The 25,526-nt window shown below is 50.0% G+C and overlaps 1 protein-coding gene across 1 annotated transcript; it reads right to left on the bottom strand.

Moving 5' to 3' along the window:
• Positions 1-60: 60 nt before the first annotated feature.
• CLIP3 (CAP-Gly domain containing linker protein 3) lies at positions 61-20,068 on the bottom strand. The gene is made up of 14 exons (XM_066638922.1): positions 19,961-20,068; positions 15,637-15,793; positions 12,506-12,645; positions 11,826-11,919; positions 10,541-10,702; positions 9,183-9,301; positions 7,628-7,864; positions 6,299-6,434; positions 5,991-6,137; positions 4,868-5,002; positions 4,118-4,241; positions 3,832-3,896; positions 3,122-3,194; positions 61-2,326 (listed from the first exon to the last, which is right to left on the bottom strand). Exons 2-14 carry the CDS (start codon positions 15,770-15,772, stop codon positions 2,272-2,274), a joined length of 1,623 nt encoding a protein of 540 aa, XP_066495019.1. The 5' UTR covers positions 15,773-15,793; positions 19,961-20,068; the 3' UTR covers positions 61-2,271.
• Positions 20,069-25,526: the final 5,458 nt, after the last annotated feature.

Below are 25,526 nucleotides of genomic sequence, written 5' to 3'. Positions count from 1 at the left end.
AGCTATACGGGGGCCGGGGAACGTGTGCAATTACAGTGCAGTGATAATGAGCCGATGGGATGTGTTGGCACAAGTCACGGGCTACCTTTATTGTGAACTAGACGAGTTTTACACTGCTCCCAGGACAGTTACAAAACAAACCTTGGCATCCCCCCAAAAATACAACAGCAAGGATGGGAGGGGAGTGCAGGGCAGAGCAGACGGGAAGATTCAGTGGAACGGTAGATTATCCAACAGATGTGAACTTGTCCATCTTCACCAAAGACCCTGAAATGTTGCCAAGCTGAGGTCTGTTACCAGAATGCTGAAGCATTCTTGCTACTCACCTGTCAAAAGTGGGTGTCTGAGCATCTCTTGTCTCTGTTGCATTTCCTGACAAAACCTTTTAGTGTCTAGCAGCTGCACAACCTACAGAATTTCAGCTATGGTGGCATTCTTGTCCCTGGATGCCCATGGCAGAAATGGACAGCACCCGTTGGATTTCTGCACAGCACGCAGACATTAAAAGCAAAAAGCCTGCAAAGCTGCAATCTCCTAGTCCTATACTCTGTGTTCAGAGTCCCTTCTTCCCTCTTCCACATTGATTTTACAGGTGTGGTGAGGAAAGATTCCTGGGACAGTTGCCTGTGCTGAGCAGGGGGTTAGACTGAATGACCTCCAGGGACTCTTCCAACTGGAACATTCTATGACTCTCAGAAACAGAAGCATCTGTGGAAGAATAGACAGGCCGGCACTTTGCTCAGGGTAACCTGGAGCTGGGAGAGGAATCTGTATTCATCCCTCTTCACACAAGAGTTGGACAAGATCCCAGCCATGCTGGCTCGGTCTGAATTGGTGCTACACTCACATGTCTAAAATACAGATCCTTTCTGAATTCAGATGTCATCCTTTTGAATCCAAAGTCTCTAAATGTTTGAGATTTCTGAATAAGAACTTTCTCATTGGAGGAAAAAAAAAATTATAGATGTTATTTTCCCATAACTCAGATTCAGACTGGGGGACCTCTGCTGAGATTCCTCCACCAAAACCTTTTTTGAAATTAAAATTTGCATTTTCTATTTGCAGGTGTTACATCTCATATTTGCTCAGGCATCAACACTCTACTCTCCTGCTACCAGGATCCAGCTTTGAACCCAGGAGTCCTGCTCCTTTCATCTTGCTATCCTGAGGAAGTGGCAAGTTCTAGCCCACCAAGCCCACAGCCTGCTTCTCAGCTATCCCGAGAAACTCTTTTTGTGAGCAAAAATGAGGGCAGTAGCCAAGCGCACAAGGCTTGGACTGAGACTGAAGATGCTGCAGGAGTGGGTTAAAAGTGAGCTATGTTATTCCTCCCCTTTTGTCAAGGAAGGTGAATTCAAGAAATACAGGCTTGATATACAGAAAGAGAGACATGCACACACACCATCAAAGGCTGCTGTTGGGTGGTTGTAAACTCCTTCCTGTAGGGGCACTAAGCAAACAGCTGCTGATACACACTGAGAATCCAATCCTATGCATGTCTACTCAGAAGTAAGTACTGTTATAGTAAATAGGGCTTACTCCCAGGTATGTGTGAGTAGGATTGCAGCCTAAATCTGAGTAGCATGAGATGCTTTCTTGCATTTGTACCCCATGGTTGCTATTATTCTTTTAATCCATCAAAAAGACAAGTATAGAGTATTAACTCGGTATGCTCAGACTATACCTGCCAAGTGTAAGAGACTCTCCAGGGTCTGGGGGTAGAGCCTGTCCTTGCATACAGACCATGGCCTTTCTGTCCATGGCTAGCTTTGGTGGCTGCCTAGGTGGCAGCAGCTAAAATCAGGACAGGACAGCCTAGGAAGAGGATGATCATCACATCTTGGAGCAGCAGTTTTGAGTTTCCAGGGCAAGGAACCAGGAGGTTAGATTCTTTCCTGAACCCGCCAGGGGAAGAGATCAGAGGCTGCTGATCTCTGCTTGGGTTCTCTTAAAGAGAGCTGCAACAAGGGCTGCCCCTCGATTAAGGAGAGCGTCATCTACGCATTTGTGTTTATAATCACCTCTAGAAGAAGGTGCCTGAAGCCCAAATCCCATGTGCAGATGTGACAGGAAATGGGGAAATGAAGGTTTAAATATCTCACAAACTACCTCAGGGATGGTGTTAATAATATGTTTTAACAAGGCACTGGGGTTCACTAGAACGGCAATCAGGGAAGGAGAGATGAGAAAAAAGAACTGAAGAGCAGTCTTTGATTACTTGGAGAGCGAAAAAGTAGCAGAGTGGGAGGAGGAGGAGGGTCCGAGGGAGTTTTAAGACTGCATTTCCGCACGGAGCATCCATGGGAACCAACAGCAGAAAAGTAACCTGCAGAAGACAGCAAGAAAAAGTGGGGAGAGGATCATCTCCGGAGTGAAGCAGATGCAAAAGGTGGAAGCAGTAGGGGTAGGAAATGGAAAGCAGCAGCATAGCCAGAGGGGGGCAGCGCAGTATGTACTGCAGGTGCCACAATGTGTCGTGTAAGCAGCCCTCCCGCTTGCCGTCAGAGCCATTCCAGGCAGCGACGGCATCATGAAGGATATACCATTTAGTTCGGTGAGCGCCTGCAGTACTTACTGAGCTATGCTCAGTACCCCTCTGGCTATGCTACTGCCTAGGGATGAGTGGTGGGTGAGGAGGCAGGTGAGGCAGAGCCTCCCCACTGAAGTCCTTCAAAAAGTGTCACCAGCATGGGAGGCGCACAAGCACTCTCAACCCACACGCTCCACACATGGGTTGAGAGGGCTTGCATATGTTCCACAGTGGCTTTTTGAAGGACTCCGGCAGGGAGGCTCTGCCCCACATGCCTCCCCATCCACAGCACATCCCTGCTACTGACATAAAGTGTGACAGGTGCATTTCCTGGAACTGCTAAAAAGGTGCACAGCTTCTCCTCACACATCTTGAAAATCAACACTGCACATAAATCAGCTCTTCTGAAAAATACACATTGGCCACCCCAACACCAAACCGGTGGGTTTGGAAGCCAGGCTCGTCCTGAGCGATGCCAACCAGATCTCCAGTCAGCTGTGATGCTAACTGGAATGGTCTCGGCGAAACAGGTTGCTCCCCCAAGAAAGTGAGTCCGGGGGTGGGGGGAGCTCAGCCCTCAGCCCGTCTTACCTAGAGATGGAGTTTTCCGATGTGATGTCTTTCGGGGTTCTGACTGCTGTGAAGTTGCGCTTTGGCTGTGAAACTGCAGAAGGGGAGGGGAGGCAGGAGAATCATTTCAAAATTTCCAGTGGGCAGAAACTCAATGAATGATCCTTCCTGGATCCATCTGAATTTCCCTCTCCCCTGCATGAGAGTGCAGTATTTCCAGCCCCTGGAAGCCCAGGGGGGACAGGGGACAACTACACTTGCCTCTCTCAGAGACTAGAATCAAAAGACTCAGTTTTCTTCCAATTCAGTTTTCTTGCAGAAATTCAAAGTTATATACTTGTCTTTTTTAAATAAAAGCAGCATTCCCAATTACTGAGAGTCAGCTTTCAAATCCCAGTTCAGCCTTCTGCTTCCTCCAGCAGGAATTAGGATTGCCTGTGCAGAATTTCCAGCTTTTTTCTTGGCAAGGCTCCTGTGCCTTTAGCAAAAATTCAGCCAGCCAAACATCACCCCTCACTGCACATGAGAGATGGAGGCAAGCTCCACCTGTTGAATTTCTGCTTATTAGATCACAGAACTATCAAGCGCAGGGACAACTGTCAAAAAAGAGTGAGTGAGTGAGTGAGTGAGTGACATTTGGCGACATTTTAATCATATCATCCCCCCAAATATATATATTGAAAATTTACATAGGGGATATATATGTTGAGCAAAGACCAGGGTCTACCTACTAGTGATCTGGTGAACCTTCTTTGCAGAAGTGCCGTCTCCCTGGGCATCCTTTGGACCTCCAATTCTGCAGCACAGATGGTACAGTCAGCTCACAAGTTAAAAACACAGAGATAGAAAAAGGCTAGAGTGACACATGTGCTGAATGGCAGTTAAACGCTGAGCAGTGCTACTGGCCATGATTCTCTTGGGGACCACAAGCTTAAATATTAAGTGTTTCATGGTAAATGTGACCCGAGCAGAAGGTTCTCTCTTTGCTGGTATCTTTTGTTTGATGAAGAAACTCACCTCTGCACTCTGGAAGGAGGAGCAAAGACTCCATGCTTGGGGGGGCATGTGAAATAGCGCACTCCAAAAACAGACCCATCATGCTTGCCAGTGGGCTTGTCAAGTTCAATACCAAACCAGTAGCCTACAGAGAGACAGAAGCAGAAACACAGATCGTTTAGTACTCCTACTAATTATCAATATTATCTTGCATGCGGGACGGGGCAGGGCACTGAAGCCTCTGTGGTTGGCTGAGCTGATGAGACAGCAAGGAATGTTCACAAACACTCCAAGCAACTTGGGCAACAAAGCTGCCAGGTTGTTGACTGTCCAGTTTCTGTGAGGGAAGAGCAAGATGAGGCTGAGAGTTGACTCTCACATGGGCCCTTAACACAATGTCCAAGATACAAACAATTGTGTTGCTGCTTTGGCACCAGCATATTAGTCCATTAGTGTTGCTTTCACACAGGTGCTGGGCCGGCAAGAGACGGATGTTTTGAGCTACATACATTTCAACTTCCCTACATACCTCTGGAACCAAGCTAGTAGGGGACTTAGTGTACATGTTTATGTATACACTGCTTTTCTAAAATAAAATTCTACACCAAGAGGTTTACAGTCAAAGTCAGACTAAAACAAACATCCAAAAGTAGACAGAAAAAAACAGAAAAGAGCATCTCTGCACATCAGCCTTAATCCTCCTTCCTGCCCCCAGCCTGTGACCGAACATCTCGCACATTGCTGGCTGCCTGACCCACTTGCCTCACTTACCTGGCGCAAAATCTGTCTTCCCATAGAAACGGATAACACCTTGTTTCTGACCAGCCACCAGGACCTGATCCCCAATCTCAATCTTCAGCCCTTCACGATCCAAGCTGCCAACTGACAAGGACTTCTTCCTCAGAGCTGGAGAGCCAGGAAACAGAAACAAGATTCAGAGGTGTGCTTTGACGTGTTCTGAAGAGGATTCAGGTACTTCTTTGGCTGATAGTAACCCTCCGGCCTGGTTCAGGCACTACATGGAACCCTGGTTTAACCCTGGCATGAATCCCACTTTCATAATCTGACTCGCTCCCAAAAGAGGGTTAGAACACCAGGAGTTGCTGTAGCTCAGAGATTGCATGCCAAAGGGCCCAAGTTCAACCCTCATCATCTCCAGGTAGGCTGGGGAAGACCCCCGTCTACCTGGAAGCCTGGACAGGCACTGCCAGTCAGTACACACCCCAATGCCTCAAGATAAGGCAACTTCCTATACTGTATTCACAAGCCAGGGTTTTCCAACTTTCACGTTGGGGCAAATCCCAGCTTGTTCTAATCCATAATAAGAAGCAGAGGCCTTCCTCCACGTAGGATGGAGGCACGGTAAGCCTGAGAACCAAGATGAAGCCATGGCTCTGTGTGACACCTGAACCAGGCTTCCTACCTCCCCTGGTGGGACTGGTTTTTCAGTTGGACGACCTGGTAATTGTGTTACATGGTTTGTTAGGAACTGTCATTTTTTATTCATATGCAAATACAAAAAAAGGAATAAAAATTAGCAGCCTGCAGCCGAAGATTTGGCTGGTAATTTCAAATCAACATGTGTCATAACTTTTCTGCAGTCCCTGGCCTTGAATATCTTTCCTCTCTTCCTTCAACTCCCCCCTCATCCCTCTGGCCCCCTCCTCATTTCCATCACACTTTATCCCAGCTTCCCTTAGCCTGCCTGCTGACACCAGAAGCCTTTGCCTCCTTCCTCCTGTTGCTTCTTCTACCTTTCTACTTTCCCAATCACTTTCTGCCTGCCTTGCCTCCATCTAGGCTCCAAGCAGCTCAACTAAAGGCAGATGGAGAAGGAAGCATCCACATGCACCACCACGCCTGGCAACCTGTGAGCTGCACCACACGCTGTTACCTTTCTTGTCCTTGTCCTTGTCCTTGTCCTTGCGGCCCTTTGCGGTCATGCGGGAGAAGTCCATGCGGGGTGTACGTGGGGTGGAGGTTACTGAAGAAGGTGTCTGATCAGCGGCTTTGGTGATCTTGGACACAGAAGCAAACACACCTGGAAAGGAGAGAAAGGGGGCCCAAGATGACACCCTGGATACGAACAGGGCCAGCAGTGTGCATTTCTGCAAGCGTGAGATCTGACTAGTTCATTTGGATGGGGACAGAATGCAGGATCGGCGCAGAAGCGCAAACCGCCCTGCGTGGACTTCACCGTACCATGCTTTGGAGGGCAGATAAAGTACCGGATGCCGCCCACACTGCCGTCATTCTTGCCATCTGGCTCGTCCAGCTCCACACCGACCCACTGGCCGCTCGCAAACTCTGTTGTGCCGCAAAAACGCAAAGTGCCCACCTGCGGAGACGCACAGTGGGACAGGATCACACCCAGACCAGAGGAACTGTGGAGAGTCATTTCTCAGTAGGGCCACTGGGGGATGTGAGCCCCCTGCCTGCAGTGTGGTGTGCCTTGTCAATGCTCAAAAAACTGCTGGTCCGCCTTAACAACCTTAGTGCCTTGTCAGTGTCATGTGAGACTGAAAAGGCTGAAAATTGCTGCTCTGAGGTGTCACTGCAGTTGGAATCTAATGGAAAATGGCACTTTGCACATGCTTCTGGAGCTACCTCTAGAACCAGGAGGCTGCATTTATTCATCATGGCTTGTAACCTGTGATGGACTTTCCCTCCATAAATCTGTTCAATCTCCTTTTAAAGGCATCTAGGCCAGGTGCCATCACCACCTCCTGTGGCAAAGGATACAGGTAGACTATGTAGCCATCTAGAGTGGACAATTCCAGGGGCAGCTACTGTGCCAGTTACCTGAATCCCAGAATCCTCACAGCCACTGCAGAGCATCCTGGGATATATGCTCATCTTGCACAAATATGCTTATGAACATAAGAACAGCCCCACTGGATCAGGCCATAGGCCCATCTAGTCCAGCTTCCTGTATCTCACAGTGGCCCACCAAATGCCCCAGGGAGCACACCAGATAACAAGAGACCTCATCCTGGTGCCCTCCCTTGCATCTGGCATTCTGACATAACCCATTTCTAAAATCAGGACGTTGCGCATACACATCATGGCTAGTACCCCATAATGGATTTTTCCTCCAGAAACTTGTCCAATCCCCTTTTAAAGGTGTCCAGGCCAGTCGCCATCACCACATCCTGTGGCAAAGAGTTCCACAGACCAACCACACGCTGAGTAAAGAAATATTTTATTTTGTCTGTCCTAACTCTCCCAACACTCAATTTTAGTGGATGTCCCCTGGTTCTGGTGTTATGTGAGAGTGTAAAGAGCATCTCCCTATCCACTCTGTCCATCCCCTGCATAACTCTGTCCATACCCCTGCCTAAGGCAGTAAAAACACTGCAGTTTTTCCATCTATGACATCTGCTCTGAAAGGGGGGGGAGTAGCTGCAAAACTGGACATCTCAGACGAAACCGCAATGGCCCCAGTTCAAGACTAAGACCAGACCAGCAGCCCAAAGATATGCATGATGGGAGAAGGTCAGGCAAACACAAGCAGCCCAGCCTTGTACGTACCTTCAGCCCATCCACCAGGACCCGGTCCCCGAGCTTGAGGCCGAGAGAGATGAGCATCAGGTTGCCGGGGATGTTGTCATAGTTGGGCAGTGTGACCTTGGGAAGATTACAGCTCAGAGGTACCGCATCCTGAAGCAGCTGCTTCAGCTCCTTGGCGATCATGGCGGCCTCAGCTTTGTCCAAGGTCATGTCCATTGGATCTGGCACCACATCAGCTGGGACTTGACCTTTGCTGTTCTGTTGGAAAGAGGAAGGGGCAGGGAGGTCACTGCACGGGGGGGGGGGGGAGCTGGAACCGAGACACCCTAGTCCCCTGCAGATTCCTCCTGATGCCTTAATAATCTATAACGGTTACTGTAACATGCTCTGCGAGGGGCTGCCCTTGAAGACGGTCCAGAAGCTGCAATCAGTGCAGAATGTGGCGGCCTGGGTGGTAACTAGAGCTCGGCGGTTTGAATCTCTTGGACGGCTTCTTCAGTGACTGCAGTAGTTGCTTCTGGGTCCAATTCAAGATGCTGCTATTGACCTTTAAAGCCCTCCACAGTTTGGGTCCAGGTTGTCTGAGGGACTGTCTTCTCCCACACACTCCAGCCCGCTCTCTGAGGACATCTGAAACTGCTTTCCTTCAAATGCCACCTTCATCCCATGTTAGTGGGATGACAGCGTGAGGACAAGCCTTCTCTGCAGCGGTGCCACAATTATGGAATTCCCTACCAGGGGAGCCAAATGCTACCATCTCCCTCACGGCTTTCTGGCAAGAGCTCAAAACATTCCTGTTTAGTCTTGTGAGTGTGTGATGCGTTGCCTGTCTGCATGTCATTTTTTGGTTATTTATTGTTTTATTGTTGTTTATATTGTGGTGTTTGTCTTTGCTTTATGTTTTTGTTTAAAGTCTAAAATTGTAAGCTGCCTTGGGCATCTGCACCAGCAGAGGAAGGGCAGAGTATAAATCTTTTAAATACATAAATTAAACTCTGTTCAGCATCCAGGGTACCACTTGATCATATTCTGTCATACTTATTCACCATGTTCTCAGCAGAAAATGGGACAAGGAGATGAGGGGGTGCCTTTCCCGCTCTCCATATTCAAGAAGGCCTTCCTCATCTTCTAGCAGGCCTGCATCTTTCAGGTTGTGAGATCTTCACTAAGTTTTATTGGTTTGGCATTAAAGAATCATTGGCCAGACCCAAAATTCAGTGAGGCTGGGGAGGGACTGTAAGTGCTGGAGCCCCTGTTTGGCACACAGAACGACCAGAATTCAACCCCTGGCATCCGCTCTTAAAAGGGTGACAGGTAGCAGGTGATGGGAAAGGACCCCCCCCCATCACCTGAGACCTGGCAGAGCTGTCAGAACAGGCAGTGCTGACCCACATGGATCAACAGCTTGGCTCAGGAGAAGTTATCTGAAACTTGCAAATGAGCATCAGCCAACTTGATTTGCTCCAACAGGGCAGCCTAGGCATTTTCAGAATCTGTGATAAGACTTTGAGAGCTTTTGATTCTCTGCCTCTTTCAAGCCCTCCCCCACTTGTTCATGCCCCCCCCCAATCCTCACCCTGACAGCTGGGTTGGCTCCATGTTCCAGGAGACATTTCACGGCCCCCAGGCACAGGTTTGAAGCAGCGATGTGCAGGGCCGTCCCATGGTTGAAATCGCTGCACGTGGAGTTGAGAACTGCAGGGGAAAGATACGTGGGTTGAGCAGGTGCTAGGAAAACCCAGCCTGTCCCTGTTAATATTTCCCATCCGGGCACAGTGTGTGTCTACAGGAAGCCATGTGATTGGCCCCCCTGAGAAATAAATATTTCTCAGACGCCACACTGCATGTAGGTGTGGACCCTGAGTGGTGGGGAGAGACCAGAATATGCCAGCAAAAACAGGTCCCCTCCTCTCATTGTCACAATCAGATCTCCATTCTCTCTTGGGAATGGGAATCAGACTGGTTTTCAAACATTGCAAACATTTTTTGCACTCTGGCTATTAAGTTCTACTGCAGCAACCCAACACAGCTGGCCAAAGATTCCAGCTACTCTTCTCCATCCTCAGTGGTGCTTCGTGGGCACTCAGGACTGAGCCCTTACACTGGGAACTAGAATGAGCACCAGGGGGAGTTGAGCTCTGCTTTTTTGGGAAGTAAACTAAGGAAGCTCTCAGGCTGTAGGGAGTCCTTACATAGAGCTATGTCACGACAACAGAGGTTGCCAAGGAGTGTGAATTCCCCAGGAGAAAATGAGTAGAAAGCAGCTGATTGCTACCAGCAGCATGCCTGACATCAGCCAGAGCTTCTTACAAAAGGGGAATACAAAAGTGGGCTTTAATCTGAGCAAACATCACCTTCATAAAAACTTATGTTTTTATGCACTGAGACTAGAAGCCTGTTCCCTTCTTTTAAAAAAGCCAGGCTTTTCCAAAGCTAGTGTTCTCACATCTCACAGTAAGAAACCATGCTGAAACATGTATAGCTCTCATTGCAATGGGCAAGAAACAAGGGGGCAGACAGCCTTATAAGACTTGGTAGGTGCATTCAAAGAGCCCAGGAGTTCTGACTCCCAGTATCCCCTTATGCTCACCATCAGGAGCCATACTCCCACAAAAGCTAGGGAAAAAAATCCAGAAATTCTGGCACCCGGTTGTCTTAAAACAGCAGGGCACACACAGAAAATATAATTCATGCCAGCTTATCTAATCTGGAATAACCATCAATTTCTTATTTTTATTCACCAGCAGTTAAAGAGGATCAAAACATTCACTTAACATAAAACCTGCATTGAAAATGCATGAGGGAGAAATGGACTCTTTTGCCACTCATCCGGAAGGTCAGTGTGCTTTGACCTAAAAGTGATGGGAGATTCAGGGAGCTCTACACCTTTCACAGCAGGCCCCACCCACTCCACCTTCAAATGAACAGCTGCACCTTTCGGCTTGGAGGCCTTCAGCAAGATGCGGATAAGTTCTGGGACATCAAAGTAGGCTGCATAGTGGAGGGCATTCATGTTAGTCCAGCGGCTGCGCAGGGTCACATCTGCACCCAAGGCCAGCAGCTGGTTAGAGAGACGCACTGCGGCGGCAGGGTCACCTGGAGAGGAGAAAGCAAAGAGCCAAAGATCATTGGGGAACCAAATGGCTTCCCAATCAGAACTGCCAGATTACTTTTCCTCCATAGAAGCGTTTGGAAAGATGGATCCATTTTAGAGGATATGGGGAAAGACTTGGGTCATTTTGGGGGAAAATGTAAGCCTGCTTCGAGACACTTCTGGAAGTTTTGAAGCCATAAAAATACTCCATTTTTCCTTCTTTTTCCAGAAAACATGGATGTTGGGGGGGGGGGGAAGGGAATGCAATATATATGCAATATTTATTCTCTTACCAGATCCAAACACGCTTTACTAATTTAAAAACATCAGATGCATGATTCCTTCGTTCCTCTGTTCAGCATACATGAAATTTAACAAAACTGTTCAACTGCCACAGTTGTAGTCAAACGATAATGACAAATGCAGCTGAAAATTTCCTAATTTGCTGCTTCGTTTTCACGAGTTGTAAAAACAGGAGAAAATAAAAATAAAAGCGGAAAACAGAAACCATCAACATATTGGTAAGCAAGGGCACGTGTGTGTCTCTGTGTGTGGGTGGGTATGTTTTATAACCATCTGGGCTTAAAAATAGTCTCCTCTCTCCACACTCAACCATTGAAGCTTGATCCTGAAAGAGAACGAGGTAATGTAGAAACCCACAATCCCAGTTTACTTCCCTACTTTATTTTACAACCCCAATGTCAGCCCTGGCATCTCTTCCACACTGCCTCCTCCTTTCCGAGATCCCTCCTTCTTATTCTCCTCTTTCCATGGGCCCTGTACAGCCTTGCTAATTTGGAAACCAAAGCAGCTCATCCAATGATAGCCAAGACTTCTTTGATTGCTCTGCCCTTCTGTGACAAAAGGGCAGCCTGGCCAATCACTGCCAGAGATTTTTTCACCTCCACAGCCGCTATTGGCAAAATCCTGTCAATGTTGCAATTCATGGGAAACAGACCGAAACAACAAATGTCAGGGGATCAAATATATTTAAAAACAAGACCAGAAGATCAGACCTCTGGGAGATCTTTTGAGAGAGGTGGCAGGAATGCAAGACCCAGGAGTGAGGAACAGGGAGACACCACCACTAAAACCAGAGGCCAGGGATCCTGTGGTTTTGCTTACCAACACCATGTGCGCCAGCTTTGCAAGCATAATGGAGCAGCGTCATGTCTGTCAGGCCATCCCGGTCATTGACATGGCAGCCGCGCTTCAAGATCTGGACAAACAGAAGATGGACAAAGAAGCCAGTTAAAAGTGTCCTTCTCTGATGCCCGTCAAAGGCTGATCTGCCACTGGTCTGATGAGCATATGAGCCGATGAATCACAAAGCACTAGAGCCAGAAGGGGCATCAGAGGTTGAAAGAACATCAGAAGAGCCCCAATGGATCAGGCCAAAGGCCCATCTGGTCCAACTTCCTGCATCTCACAGCAGCCCACCAGATGGCTCAGGGAGCACGTATGACAAGACACGTGCATCTTGTTGCCACTCCCTTGCAACTAGCATTCAGAACTAGTCTACTTCTCATCATGGCTTATAACCTGTGATGGACTTTTCCTCCATAAATCTGTCCAATCCCCTTTCAAAGACATCCATGTGCCATTACCACATCCTGTGGCAAGGGGTTCCACAGATTAATCACATGCTAGGTGAAGAGAGGTAATGAAGGCTGATCAGCAGGTACATCTGTTAACTTCCACTTTGCCCTCAAAAGTGCCACATTGCCACGAATGCAGGTTTGGCAGTAGGTCGAACAGGTTGAGGCTCCTAAACCCCAGGCCTTCAGGCTGCCCCCACAACTCACCTCATTGCCAATGATGTCGATCTTGTGTTGCACTTGTGGCACCCACTGACGGATGATCGCAAATAGTTCTGGGACTGTGGTGATGGGATCATACAGAATTTCTTGACATGCTGGGTCGTTTGGGTCGAAAAATGTGAACGCTGCAAGAAGGTGAGAGGGAAAGAAAAAGACCCAGGAGAAGGGTGGAAAAAAAAGGCTTTTGAATGTGTTGAGGCAAGAGCATTCTGCACAAGCTCAGAGACTCTCCTTTGCATCTTCCAAGCACTAAGAAGGTTTGGGGGCTCAGAGAACAGGTCTAGGTCAGAGGACTAGGGAGGTGTAGCTTAAACTGAGTTCCGAATTTGGGGGTGGAGAGTTAGCTGGGACAAGAGTACAGAGGCTGGTGGAGCGGCCAGAGAGAAGCAGCCCTCATTAACACCAACAGCGGCAAGAACAACAAAACCCCACAAAAGCACAATTGTGTGAGGGAGATGTTTTTTACGCCCCAAATAGATTTCACGCTGGTCATCACGAGTTCCAATCTGACAGAAAAAATTCTATGTGGTGAAGCGTCCAAGCCTAAGCCGGCTTTTGAACCTGGCTATCGAAGAAAACAAAACAGCAGGTTTGGGGAAAAGAAAGCAAGGTCAGGGCACGTCTGCAACAGAGCCACTGGTTAGAGTAGGGTCCTAGCATGAGACACATGACGTGAGGTTCGCTATGCACAAACCATTGTGTTATTCAGTTGTGGGGTAGGCCAACCAAATTTAAGTGTCTAAAAATCTTGGGCTTCCATTTTATTTTTTCCAAGTTTCTGGTCCTCATGATTGCACTGAACAGCTTTGAAAGCGGATAAGGGCTGAGAAATGTCAACAAAACCTCTGGGAGTCAAGAGGTAGAGCTTCAGTTGCCTCTACAACTGTATGTCCTCTTCTCATAGCAACATGAGAACAGCCCCACTGGATCAGGCCATAGGCCCATCTAGTCCAGCTTCCTGTATCTCACAGCGGCCCACCAAATGCCCCAGGGAGCACACCAGATTACAAGGGACCTGCATCCTGGTGCCCTCCCCTGCATCTGACATAGCCCATTTCTAAAATCAGGAGGTTGCACATACACATCATGGCTTATAACCCGTGATGGATTTTTCCTCCAGAAACTTGTCCAAACCCCTTTTAAAGGCATCCAGTAATAACAAACAATTTTTTAAGCATCCAAGAAACTGTAACATGAACCTGCCAGAACCTTGCAATCCATGTAAGCAGACACATAAAGAAAGGAGGGAGGGGTTAGTGAATTACCCTCCCTGCCGCTCCATAACCAGTAGCCCACCCCTCTGAACCCCAACGCAGGCACAAGTGGCTTAACAACCATAGTTCATTGGTTTTCACACCATTCAGAGAACAGAGAAGCCGGGTGCCTCAATTCCTCTGCTGATACCATTTTGTTTGGTCCAAATTTGCCTAAATAATTGCATTCTCTCCATGTCTGAGCCCCTGGCGATTTCAAGGATCCACAATCTGCTCTTTTGGCACTTCCCCCAAGTTTATCTGGTACCTTAAGCATCATCTTGCAGGTATAATCTTATTTGCAATGTAATCCAGCTTTAAAACACACACACAACACCGCATAGAAGCTGATCCCAGCTGAAAGAAAGTAAGGCTCTTGCCCATCTCTCCCCCGCACTTTGTCTCAGACAGTTTTTTCTAGTGAGCAGTCAATGTATGGGAAAAGAGCTTAGAGGGGGGTGGAGGTTCTTAAGTAACACTGCCACATTCTGTGATTCATGGCTTCTGCCTGAATCCCTGAGTCACCACCACAGCTGTATCATTCGGAAACAGGTCACTGGTCGTCACCCTGGCTCCCTTCCACTAAAGTCAGTGGAGCCCAACTTCCTCTGAGACACATGCATCTCCACATTTATTTTTTTATATATGGTACTGCACAACTGGCAAGGACTTTGTTTAGGTCCACACCCTCTAATCCAGAGGTAGACGGAAGGAAGGAAACAGAATCTACCAGGTGACCTCTGGGTGGGTAGACAACATGCACTGAAGCAAAGATGCACTTGTCTCCCCCTCCCGCAAGGCTTAACTTGTGGAGGGGGGAAACTGAAATGTCAAAGATAGCGGGCATCTGGGTCCAGCATGCATGTGCACACTACTGAAACTTTCATAGAATCATCTCACAGAATCACAGAACTGGAAGGCACCCTTAAAATAATCCAACCCCCTGCCTTTAGCAGGAAATCCTCAACAGAGTTTGTTGAGACTCTGCTTGAAGATCTCCAGGGAAGGAGAATCTACCACCGCCTCCCTCAGCAATCAGTTCCACTGCCCAACCCCCCTGACTATCAAGAATTTCTTCCTTCCTTTAATTCAGTAATTCAAACTACCATCCTCCCCAGTGGAGAATCCAGAGAGGTCTGCAGGAGCACCTTTGAGCCAGAAATGGCCTGCCTGCATCAGCGCTTCTTCTCCTTCCAGCAGCAAAGGGGAGCAAACCTCAAGCCTCGTCCATCTCCACAGCAACCCCTGGAGGCTTCCACAACTGCTTCCTTGTCCCTCCCTGGCCTTCAGGCCTCAATGGCACCCAGTCCTTTCAGCCCTGGCCTGCTCCTCTGCAGCTATTCACTCTCTGTCCCACCACTCCTCTTCAGCTCACTTGTTCATGGCTCTCCTCATACACAGTGCCAAAACTGAGCACAAAGCCTGCCATCAAGGCCTGGCAAGCACTACATCAGACAGGTCCAGCTGCTGCACACACCGCAGTCCTTGCACATTTGTGTCTGCCCCCCCTCCCACACAGGCACAGGGACTGTTGCCCCTGCATGCTGACAGTCTTGAGTGGGGCACATAGCGGAGAGGAGACCATGTCTGCTCCCAACACTTCTTGGTACAGAATTGCAGTCTTTGCTTCTTTAAGGCGTGCATGGCTCTGAGCAAAGGAAGATTGTATCCCTGCACACCATGCATCTTCTTGGGTCATGCTGATTGTCCAAGGCATCTTAGACATCTATCTCCTGGCCCAATCAGAACACACCCACACATCCCGGACTGGGAGAGGCTCGTACCGCTTTTTCTTGTGACTGCCTACACTTCTCAAGAAAGGCAGACCTCACTCCTTGAAAATGATGAAACTACAGGACTCACCATAATCTTTGGGGAGAGGTGCCGGAGCAGAGGGGTGGACCATGGGCTTCTTCCTCCTCTCCAGGACAGGGCTCTGGAATTCCAGGGGTTGGTGGTCCTCCTCAGAAGGGAGTTCTGTCGAGTCATCTTTGGTCATGGTTGTCAACACTTATTTCCTCTGTGCAGGGATAAATGGGGAGAGGGAAAAGGAGGCCTGTGAGCTCAGAAGAAGCCATATCAGCAGAACCAACATCCCAAAGGAAGTTGTGGGCCCCTTCCAGAACTCGGGGGGGGGGGGGAAAGATCAACCAATATCTTTGCCTTCCTCCAACACACACCTGGCCTTCTGGTGCTGGTTCTCCTTAAAAGGATGCAAAATTGTTCCCGTGAACCACCCTCAAGGACAAGTATGGTTATCTTGCCTGGTTGGGTGACACTCTCGTCCACCACTCTCCTCTCCTCCACTCTTCCTCTTCCAGTCTAGTGGGGAGCTGGATGCAACTCATGGATGCCAGCTGGTCATGGGTGCCCTGATTTCATTAATAAGGGGCCCTCATATCTGTCAACTGCCCCATCTACCAGAGATAATCCTGCCTCCCTAGAACTTGCGCTGGTGAATCACATGACACCATGCATTATAAGTTCAAGTGCTTTGTTTTCTTTTTTACAACCCTTCTCCTTCAGGATTGAGGATCCGTGGGGGAGGCATGTCTGTGTATTTAAATCTCTTACTTCCGAGATTTTTCTCTGCCAAACAGAATCAGAAATGCTATTTTGCACCTGAAATTGCAAACTACCTCCTGTAGTGCAGGACTATGCACTTGTCTCGTGGCAAAAGCTTCTGCACACTAGATCCAACTTCCTCAGAGGCATGACATGGACCTGAGTCCACAAAAGCTTCCTCCACCGTAAGACACTGAATCTTGACAGTACCACAAAACTCTGCTGGTTTGGGCAGGCCTGCCTAACTTGGCGACTCCTCTGGAATTTGTTGACTTAACCCATCCTTATAACTTCATTTAGAAAGCTTAGATGGGGTGGGGGCTTTTGTTGTTTAAGTATGGAGAATTTTCTCAAGTTCAGGTTCTTTTCTTGCAGCCCTGAACCAAGAAAAGACACACATCAAAACTCTTCCTTTGAGATTCTACAATACTGAACTACAGCTATGTTTCCCAATTAGGAAACACTCACAAAAATCACATTCACTCCAGCTTATCTTGCAGATGCTCTCATGCTCTGGTTCCATGTGCATAGTTATGGACATAGAATTCCCATGTGGAATTATAGTTCTCTAAGATCTCGGAGCCAGAACACTCAGTACCCTTGCAAAACTACAACTCCCAAGTCTCTCTAGGAAAGCCATGGTGGTTGACAGTGCCGCTATTTGGTCAAGTGTGAGAATACCTCGATTTGTGTAAATTGTGCAGACATGTACCCGGAGACAGAAATAGCAAGAAAAGTGCCTTTCCTTCAACATAGGGAGGGAGGGAAATCAATGGGCCGCCTGGGAAATAATTATGATTCAATAATATTACTATAAGGAGATTGGTTGATTTGTGCTGTGCACTTCCTTGCACACTTACTGAGAACTAAGTCCCATTTTGTTTAGTGGGGTTTATTCTCATGTGTGCATGCACAGGATTGTAGCCTTTGTGTAGATGTGCTTGCAAATGTGCACACTAAAGTCAAGATTTAGTGTGCCCCAGCCCCCACTCAGAAACTCAAGAGGCTGGCAGGAGGGTTCCACACTCTCAGGAACAGCAACACCAGTGCAAGCAGTGTGCTACTTGCATCCAAACAGGTTTTAAAACCATTCCCCAGGTGGCAAAATAGGGTTAGTGATTTATTAGTTGCATCTTAGCAAATATATATCCTGCAAATTTATTTCCATTACCGAAACAACTTTCAAGGCAGCTTACATAATGAAAAATCTATCAACCAACAATTTTTTTTTAAAAACTAGCAAAAATTAAAACAAAACACAGCAGGTGAAGAAACACCAAGTGCCAATACAGCAACACTTCAAGAAATCATTAAGTAGGCCAATCGAGAGGTTGGTGAAATAAAATATCGCTGGTCATTAGCAGTGGCATAGCTAGAGGGGGTGCAAAGCATCGCAGGGAGCTTCAATGCGACATACCTCCATTTTGCTCCCAAGCTTGGAATGGCTCTGAAGGGGGAGCCCCTTGCACGCTGCAATGAGATTCCCTGCAAAACTCAGTGCTTTGCACCCCCTCTAGTAATGCCACTGGTCATGAGCAAAATACTGGGAAAGAGGGAGATGAGCGAAGCTGGTGGTTAGGGTGTTCCACATCTTGGGTGTCACAGAGGAGCAGCCCTGCAGGATCAAGTCAAAGGACCCAGCAGTTCAACATTTCGTTCCCCACAGTGGTCAGCCAGATGCCTTTGGGGATGGACTGCCTCTGAAATATGGAGGTTCCACATGACCAAGTTGCAAAGCAGTGGCCAGGGCCCCAGAGGAAAAGAAGTCGCCCTCTCAGGCACCACGTGGTCCTTGACCTAGCTCTCCAGGGCATCCGGCTCCTTGAGTTGCTGCCAGGGTTCTTCTGCATGCACAGCATGAGCTCTGATACTGACCTACAGCCACAAAAAGGTAATGTCCTCTCACGCTTGGGATGCTGTGCATTATCACAGACAGGAACGCCCTCCTTGCAAGCACACACACAGGGTCAGAGCACACGATTCCAAGCTCTGCCTGCAGAAATCCGCTTCTCTACAATTGAGGAAATATTCAAGGCACGGGTCCCACAAGCTCACCAGAGGACTATCTAGCCCTCTATTGCTTCCTCTGATTAGCACAGGCTCTCAGGCAGGGATGGCCCGTGCATGAGGCCAACTGAGGCAGCTGCCTCAAGCAGTAGAATGGCGGGGGGGGGGCGATGTCACTCACCTCCTCTGCTCTTCCCCCCCCCCATACTGGAGAGGAAGAGGAAAATAGAATGGAAGAGGAATGTGGAGCGGAGGAGAAGAGAGTGGAGAGCTAGAGGGTCAGAGATGTTCTGGCCCACCATTCTCTTCTCCTCTGTGCCTCCTCTTCCACTCTGTCCCCATTGCCCCTTTCCTATCCAGGGAGGAGGAGCAGAGGCTGGCACAGCCTCCGGGAAAAGGGGGAAGCATTTGGTGCACTGCCACGGGGCCAGGAGGTCTCGGGCCCAGAAGGGTCTCTCTCAGTGCTTGATCCTCTTCAGCTGGGGGGATCCACTTCTGCATGCGTAGCATGTGCTCCGCCATCTCGCTGCAGTCCCTCCCTTGATGCAAAATTAATGTCAGAGGCAGGGTTGCCTTTTCCAAGAGGCAGTGGAGGTGTCGCCGCAGGGGGACACCCTGTCTGAATCCTCACTTGGCCACAGCAGGAGCCAGCGCAGGCCTTGGGTCAGTCCCTCTTCCCTCGCCTAGCCTTGCAAGGATGGAAGGGGGTGGAGAGGCGGAGGAGGAAAGCCATGGAGTCCTGCGCTCCTTGCAGGAGGCGGGCAGCACAAACATGGTGCCAATCAATGGAGATAAATAATGGTGGAGGGAGCAAAACAGGGAAGGGGGGTCATTAGGAGTGAAAGCAGGCGGAGCAGGTTGAGGCCAAGATGAAGGGGCTGTGTTGGAAAGGGAGTCACTGGTGCATGATGTGGGGGGGAGGGGGGTCTGGGCATGATTTGTGGTGTGGGTGCTCAGCATGCTGTTTACAGGACCTCAGGGTGGATGGATGGATGGATGGACGGACGGATGGATGGTTAGACGTGCATGGATTGGTGGCACAAAGAGGGGAGGGATTTGGAAAGCTGTGGGTTGGACAGGGGGGGTCCACCTGGAGTGTCTGTCAGTGGGCTGAGGCCCCCACACAGGTGTGGTGGAGCCCCAAAGAGGTGCCTCATCACATGCTGCCTGATGCCAGCAGGAGGTGGTTGGAATATTGGGCTGAGGGGGGGCCAAGGAGGATGCAGCCTGAACTGGGGAATATGGGGGGGGGGGTTTATGGGTGATGAATGCGAACAATCGCCATTGGGGAGGAAAGCAGGCTGGGAAACACTCCGTGCCTGTCTAGACTGGTCTCAGGTGGGGGGGGGGGCTGGAGGCGAGCAGCTGCAGCCGCCTTTCGGGTGGGGAGGGGGCTCAGGCAGGTGGGGCGGCTGGATGCGGGGGGGGGCAGAAGCCTGGCGGAGGCGTCGCCCCCCCGGGAATCCTGGCTGGAGGTGAGAGGGAGGTGGCGGTGGGGGGGCAAGGCAGTGATGGGGGCTCCTGGCCGACCACGCAGCTGGGGGGCGAGCCCGGCCAGGGCCCAGCGCTCTCCGCCCCGCCCCACGACGGACCCTGGGGGGGGGGGATCGCCTACCGTGCGGGGCTCTCCGGGCGGCGCGGCTGCGGCCGGGTCCTGCTGCGCTCGGTGCCGGGGAGGACGGAGGGATGGCCGGGCGGGCTGAGCTGGATGGAGGCGGCGGGCTGGGAGGCAGGGCTGCTCATGCGCCGCCCACAGCATCAGCACCACCAGCCCCGGACGGCGCTGCATCCCCGCCTCCCTGGCGGAGGGAGGGAGGGAGGGAGGGAGTGCGTGCGCCGGCTGTCCTCGCAGGGGCTGGAGTGGGGAGCGCCCCCCCCCCAGATCGGAGCCCTGCCTGCCGCTGGAAAGTCACCCCCCAGGTCAGTGGCGTAGCCGGAGGGGGGCAAAGCACTAAGTTTTGCAGGGAGCCTCCCCGCGGCGTCCAAGCGCCCCCCTCGGGGCCATTCCAGGCGCACGCCTCCGTTTTGCACCCACCGCCCGGAATGGCTCCCTCCCCAGTACTTTGCCCCCCTCTGGCTACGCCACCGACCCGGGTAACCCCAGCAGAGCGTGTCCCTCCTTGCTTGCGCCCAGCAATGGGAGCCCAGAGGTAGACTGCCTTGGAACCTGGGGGCTCTGCTTCTCCACTGTGGCCAAAAGCCATGGCAAGAGGGGGCAGGGAGGGCTGAAGAGGACTATGGAGCCGCGATTATCAAGGCCGACTATCCCCCCCCCTTTCAGGCATGAGTCTGCTCCCTTTTTGCAAAGCCAGCCCTGCGCCTGGAAGCACCAAGCCCCCCACCCCAATTCCTCACTGGGGGGCTCCTCATCAGTGCTCAGCCCTGCCTTATGGTTTAAACCGTCCTGCCTGAAGGGTGGTTGGCTTGCCAGAGGGGGGCAGGGTTCCAAAAATGTGGACATGGCCTGACTCAGGACTTCCTGAGCTTTCCGTGGTCCCAAATTCAGCTCCAGTGGTCAGCAGTGGGAAAGGGCCTGCACTCACTCTGCTGAAGAGCAGTCCTCCCATACTAGCCAATCATTTCCTTCCTGCTCCGCTCTCTCCTTTACTGGGGGCTTTTTGTATCTCAATGATTACACAGGCCTACAAAAATTTTGTTAGCTGCCAAGGATGTTTGAACAAATTTAGGATATTTTGGGGGTGTTGAATTCAAAAATGGCATCAGTTTTGCCCCCATTGGCTTCCTCATGAGGAGGCTGCTTCAATCAGCATTAAAGGTGGCTATGCCCTACCCCCCAAACAAAAGCAGAATGGGTAAAACCATTTTTTGATTCAGCACCCCAAATCTACCCAGGAATAAGTCTAACTTTTAAGACCGCAAAATGTGTATTGGCCTGTTATTACCAAAGGGAGACAACAGCAAACTCACGCAGTCCACAGACAGGGAAGAGATGCAAGAGCCCATTTGTGCCTGCCAAGTGTCCAGACTAGGAGGGAGAGGGATTGCTGCCGGGAAATGAGAGCTGCTGGATGACTCCCCCCCCCCACTTCAATGGAAGCAGAGGCCGGGTTGCAGGAACTCAGCTGGCAGAGAGTGCAGCAGCAGCACTTGCACAGAGAAGGACCCATCACCACAAATCACCTTCAGAAGCCTCCAGTCAATTCCAGCACCCCCACTCTCAGTGCTTGCTGCACAAAATGGTAATTAGCGTAAGGATGGATGGAAGATTTCGAGTGTGCAGTTGTTCAGGGACCAGGCTGGCTTTCTAAGCAATCACACTGTTGGGAAGCAATCAATATAAGACAGCCAGCTCTCAGCAAACAACACACTGGCCCAGCAAGGCCAAACAGCCCAAGGGGGCTTCCTTGCCTGCGTCAGAGTGTGTGTGTGCATGGATAAAATAATCACTCTCCTCCCCCCCCCCCACCTGTAGCAGTTTAGGAGGCCTACAGAAACATGTAGCTGTGTTCACCCACTGAATAAAATCCAGAGAGAAAGTAAAATTCCTGTACAGGTCATAGCCTGGTATGCAAGCTTTTGAGCTATACAAAGCCCTTCTACAGACTGGAAGTTTCTAAGAACAATGACAACAGGTGAAAAAGGTGTTTCTGGTGGAGGTGCCTGAGGAAGAGTTCAGTGTAACTCCTAAAGTTTGTGAAGCACACCATGAAGTTCATGTTTGGTCCTAATTAAAAGATGGTTTGCTCTCCTTAGGAATTTTGCAGAAATAGAATGCTGGGGAGGGGGTTTTCATTGCTGTATTGCACTGCAGTAAAATGATCAAGAATAAGACCACCCATCCTACTGCTTTAAACATCACTACACAGCCCTCTTCCACAGACCTGCAATCCATCCTTTCTAAAACTTAATGCTAAAGCCTACAGAGAAACTGTGCTGGAAAAGCCTCAATATGATATCATAATACCCAGAGTTACGGGGAAGACTATGCTAAATAAATCAAAATTCCAAAAATTTGAAGAATTCTATAGCCACTATCAAAATCTGATGCAAAATCTGATTTTCTGTAATTTTGTTCCAGAGCTGCGCTAGGCTTGAGAAGTGCTGCAACTGTCTGCCTGCTGTCAAGCCTATATTGAAATACTCCACAAGGTCTACAAACGTGCTCCTTTTCTGTCCACAAAAGTCATGGCTCCTAGGAAACTGAATTCTGCACCCAAAGCCACATTCTTCACTTTTCCCATGTTTCTGCAGTATTATTACTCTCAGACCCACTTAAGGCACTCCATCAGATACCGATCCAACCTGGGGAAGACAGCGCATATATGCTAAACCTCCAGGGAAGGGGGCTCCAGCCAGCTCTCCTAGTTTGAATTCAGCCAAAGCTTCCCCTTGTGGAAAGATTCTCATTTGCTGCTACTCCATTGTTCAGCAGACTCAATTTATTGCATTATAGCAGGGTTAAGACACATGCATCGTGCCCTTTCCAATCTCTTTCTTGCCTTTCACCAAGCTCTACAATAACAGCGTCATTTTTAAAAGATTGTAGCTCATCTTCAAACCCTGGGTTAGTTTTCAGTCACAGAGTCGTGTGTGTGCGTGTGTCTTCTTCAGCTGTGGTGTACACACATCAAGGGCCCATTAGAGAAAATAAGCACCCTACTGATCAGAGATGCTGATATGCCAATAAAGGTTTCAGAACCGAACAGATCAGAGATGCTGATAACCAAGAATTAAGTCTCTCTCCCTCTCTCTCTGCTATCTTGTCCCAAGCAAACTGAAGTTCTAGAGGCTCAGCTGCCTTTAGGGATGGAAGTCACTGACTTTCTTTTTAAACAAAGGGGGGGAAAGATGCACAGAAAGGCCAAACACATAGCAATGACTGGGCATCTCCCAGCCCTTCCAGCACCTGGTCCTGGCCACCTCATCTGCATATGCAGACAGGATCTAGGTGGGTGGGTGGGTGGGTGAGGCCCAGCCTCTCAGCTGACCTCTTTTCACAGACAGTATTAAGGGGCCACCAACCACCGTAGTAGTGGGGAGAGGAGACAACAGAGACACACACATACACACCCCCAACTTCTGAAGCGCAGACCCTTAGAAAGGCATCAGGGGGGCCATAAGATGCAAAACTAGCAGAAGTCAGAGACGCGACACAGTCTCTGGTCTCCGAGATGCGACATTCCTCCCACATGTGCTCACTACAAGTGTCACCTGGTGAGGAAATACGGCAACATTTGGTTCATCCAGAAGCGGCAGTCAGACGGATTAAGAGCAGGACTGCAGCACCACCATGGCTCAGGTGCAGAGAAGAGGGGGAAGAAAATAGACAAGCAGCCAACCCTTTTCCCACCTAGACAATTTTATATACAATCATTTCAGGTGGGGGGAAGAAAGGAAATCCCCCCCCCAAACTCTTTCTCCCTTTCCCACACAGTAAGGTGCTGCAGCCAGAAGTCACCCAGTGCACAGCGGAAGTCAGGAGAGGCCCAGCAGTGCCAGGACTGTGGCTCTTGCAGCCCAAGGGTGACAGCTCCAGCCTTCCTGACTGTGGGCCTTCAGGTAAGGAGGGCGGCAGAGGACTGCGCGTCACCATTGCACTTCTCTCTCCCACTGCCCCCTGATGTTACTGCTCCTCAAGGTGGATGATGGTCTCATTCCCTTCTTCCGGCAGCTGAGGCATGGCATAAACCAGCGCTTGGTCGTTGTCCTGGCAGATGATGGCCACCGCACGGCCACTCTCCGGCATGATCGTGCTTGACTGCAGACAGGCCTGGGAGGTAAGAACAGAGGGGATGTTAGGACGCCTCCAGAAAGCACTGCTGTCAGGAATGGTGGGAGGCATGCCTCTGTCCAACAGGCTACCCACATCATGCTGCCTCTCACCCTTCCATCAAGTCCTTTTTCAAAACCCACTTGGAACACACAAAGCTGCCTCATCCCATTAGGCCACTGAGGTCAGAGCCTTCCAGGATTCCCGGCAGGGATTTTTCCCAGCCCTACCTAACGATACTACACCCTGAATTATGAACCTTTTGTGCACAAAGCAGGCACAGCTTGCCCACTGAGCGGGACCCCTGCCCAAGGAGGAAGGCATAAAAAAAGCCTCACATGATCAGGCCAAGGGCCCATCTAGTCCAGCTTCCTGGATCTCACAGTGGCCCACCAGATGCCTCAGGGAGCACACATGACCACAAGAGACTTGCATCCTGGCGCCCTCCCTTGCATCTGGCATTCAGAGGTAGCCCACTTTTAAAACCAGGAGACTACACGTACCCAAATGGCTGTGATGGAAGTATCTTCTAGAAATCTGTCCAATTCCCCTTTAAAGGCATCTAGACCAGGTGCCATCACCACATGCTGTGGCAAGGAGTTCCACAGGTTAATTAATTAATTAAAAATAATAATAACAACTAGGTATTTATATACCGCCTTTCTGGTCATCGGATTACTCCTCTGACTTTATTCAAGGCAGTTATGTAGGCAGACGTTTCTAAATCCCTCAAGGGGATTTTTACAATCATAGAGGTTCTCTCTTTCAAGAACCAACCACATTTCAGAATGGATCTTCCTGGTTTGGTCTCACTTCTGGCCTCCAGTTCTCCCACACAGGCTGGCAAGCAGCGCCATCTCTCACATGGAGGGCAGCCAAGACGCTTCTTGCTCACACCAAGAGCAGGTGGAATCACTCAGCTTGGTTTGTCAGCTGCTTCAAGGTCTCGCCATCCTCAAACTGGCGACCTTCTGATGTTATCTTCGGGCTAATGGAGGCTCTACCCTCTAGACCAGACCTCCTGCCCTTTAGTCTGAAAGGTCCCTTAGTCTTCCCCCCAAACCAGAGCCTAACAAGGTATAATTGTGCTCCAGGGCCCAGGACAGCTCATCCCACCTACCATCTCCAAGAGCTTCAGCTTCTCCTCAGACACCAGGTTCTCCTTCCTCAGCTGCTCCACCACCCCCTCCATGGCTTCCAGCTTGGCACAGTGCCGGCGGTGCCGCTGCTGGAGCACTTTCACTTTCCGCTGCAGGCCCATCACCACGTCCACCAGCTCCGCGGTCGTCACCTCATTCTTGTGGTACCGGTGCTCCTCCAGCTGCTCCTCCAGCTGCTCCTCCAGGGACTCGGCGGGACTCAGCAGTTCTGGCGCTATCTCCGCAGTGGGGGAGGCCTCCAGGGAGGTCTGGTTCGAGACGATGGGGACCGTGGAGACGATGGGGAGGCT

The sequence above is a fragment of the Tiliqua scincoides genome, chromosome 10 (assembly GCF_035046505.1).
Source record: "Tiliqua scincoides isolate rTilSci1 chromosome 10, rTilSci1.hap2, whole genome shotgun sequence".
In the NCBI taxonomy this organism is placed as follows: domain Eukaryota; kingdom Metazoa; phylum Chordata; class Lepidosauria; order Squamata; family Scincidae; genus Tiliqua; species Tiliqua scincoides.
The sequence above is the reverse complement of the archived record's forward strand: the minus strand, read 5'-3'. Positions and strand labels throughout refer to the sequence as shown.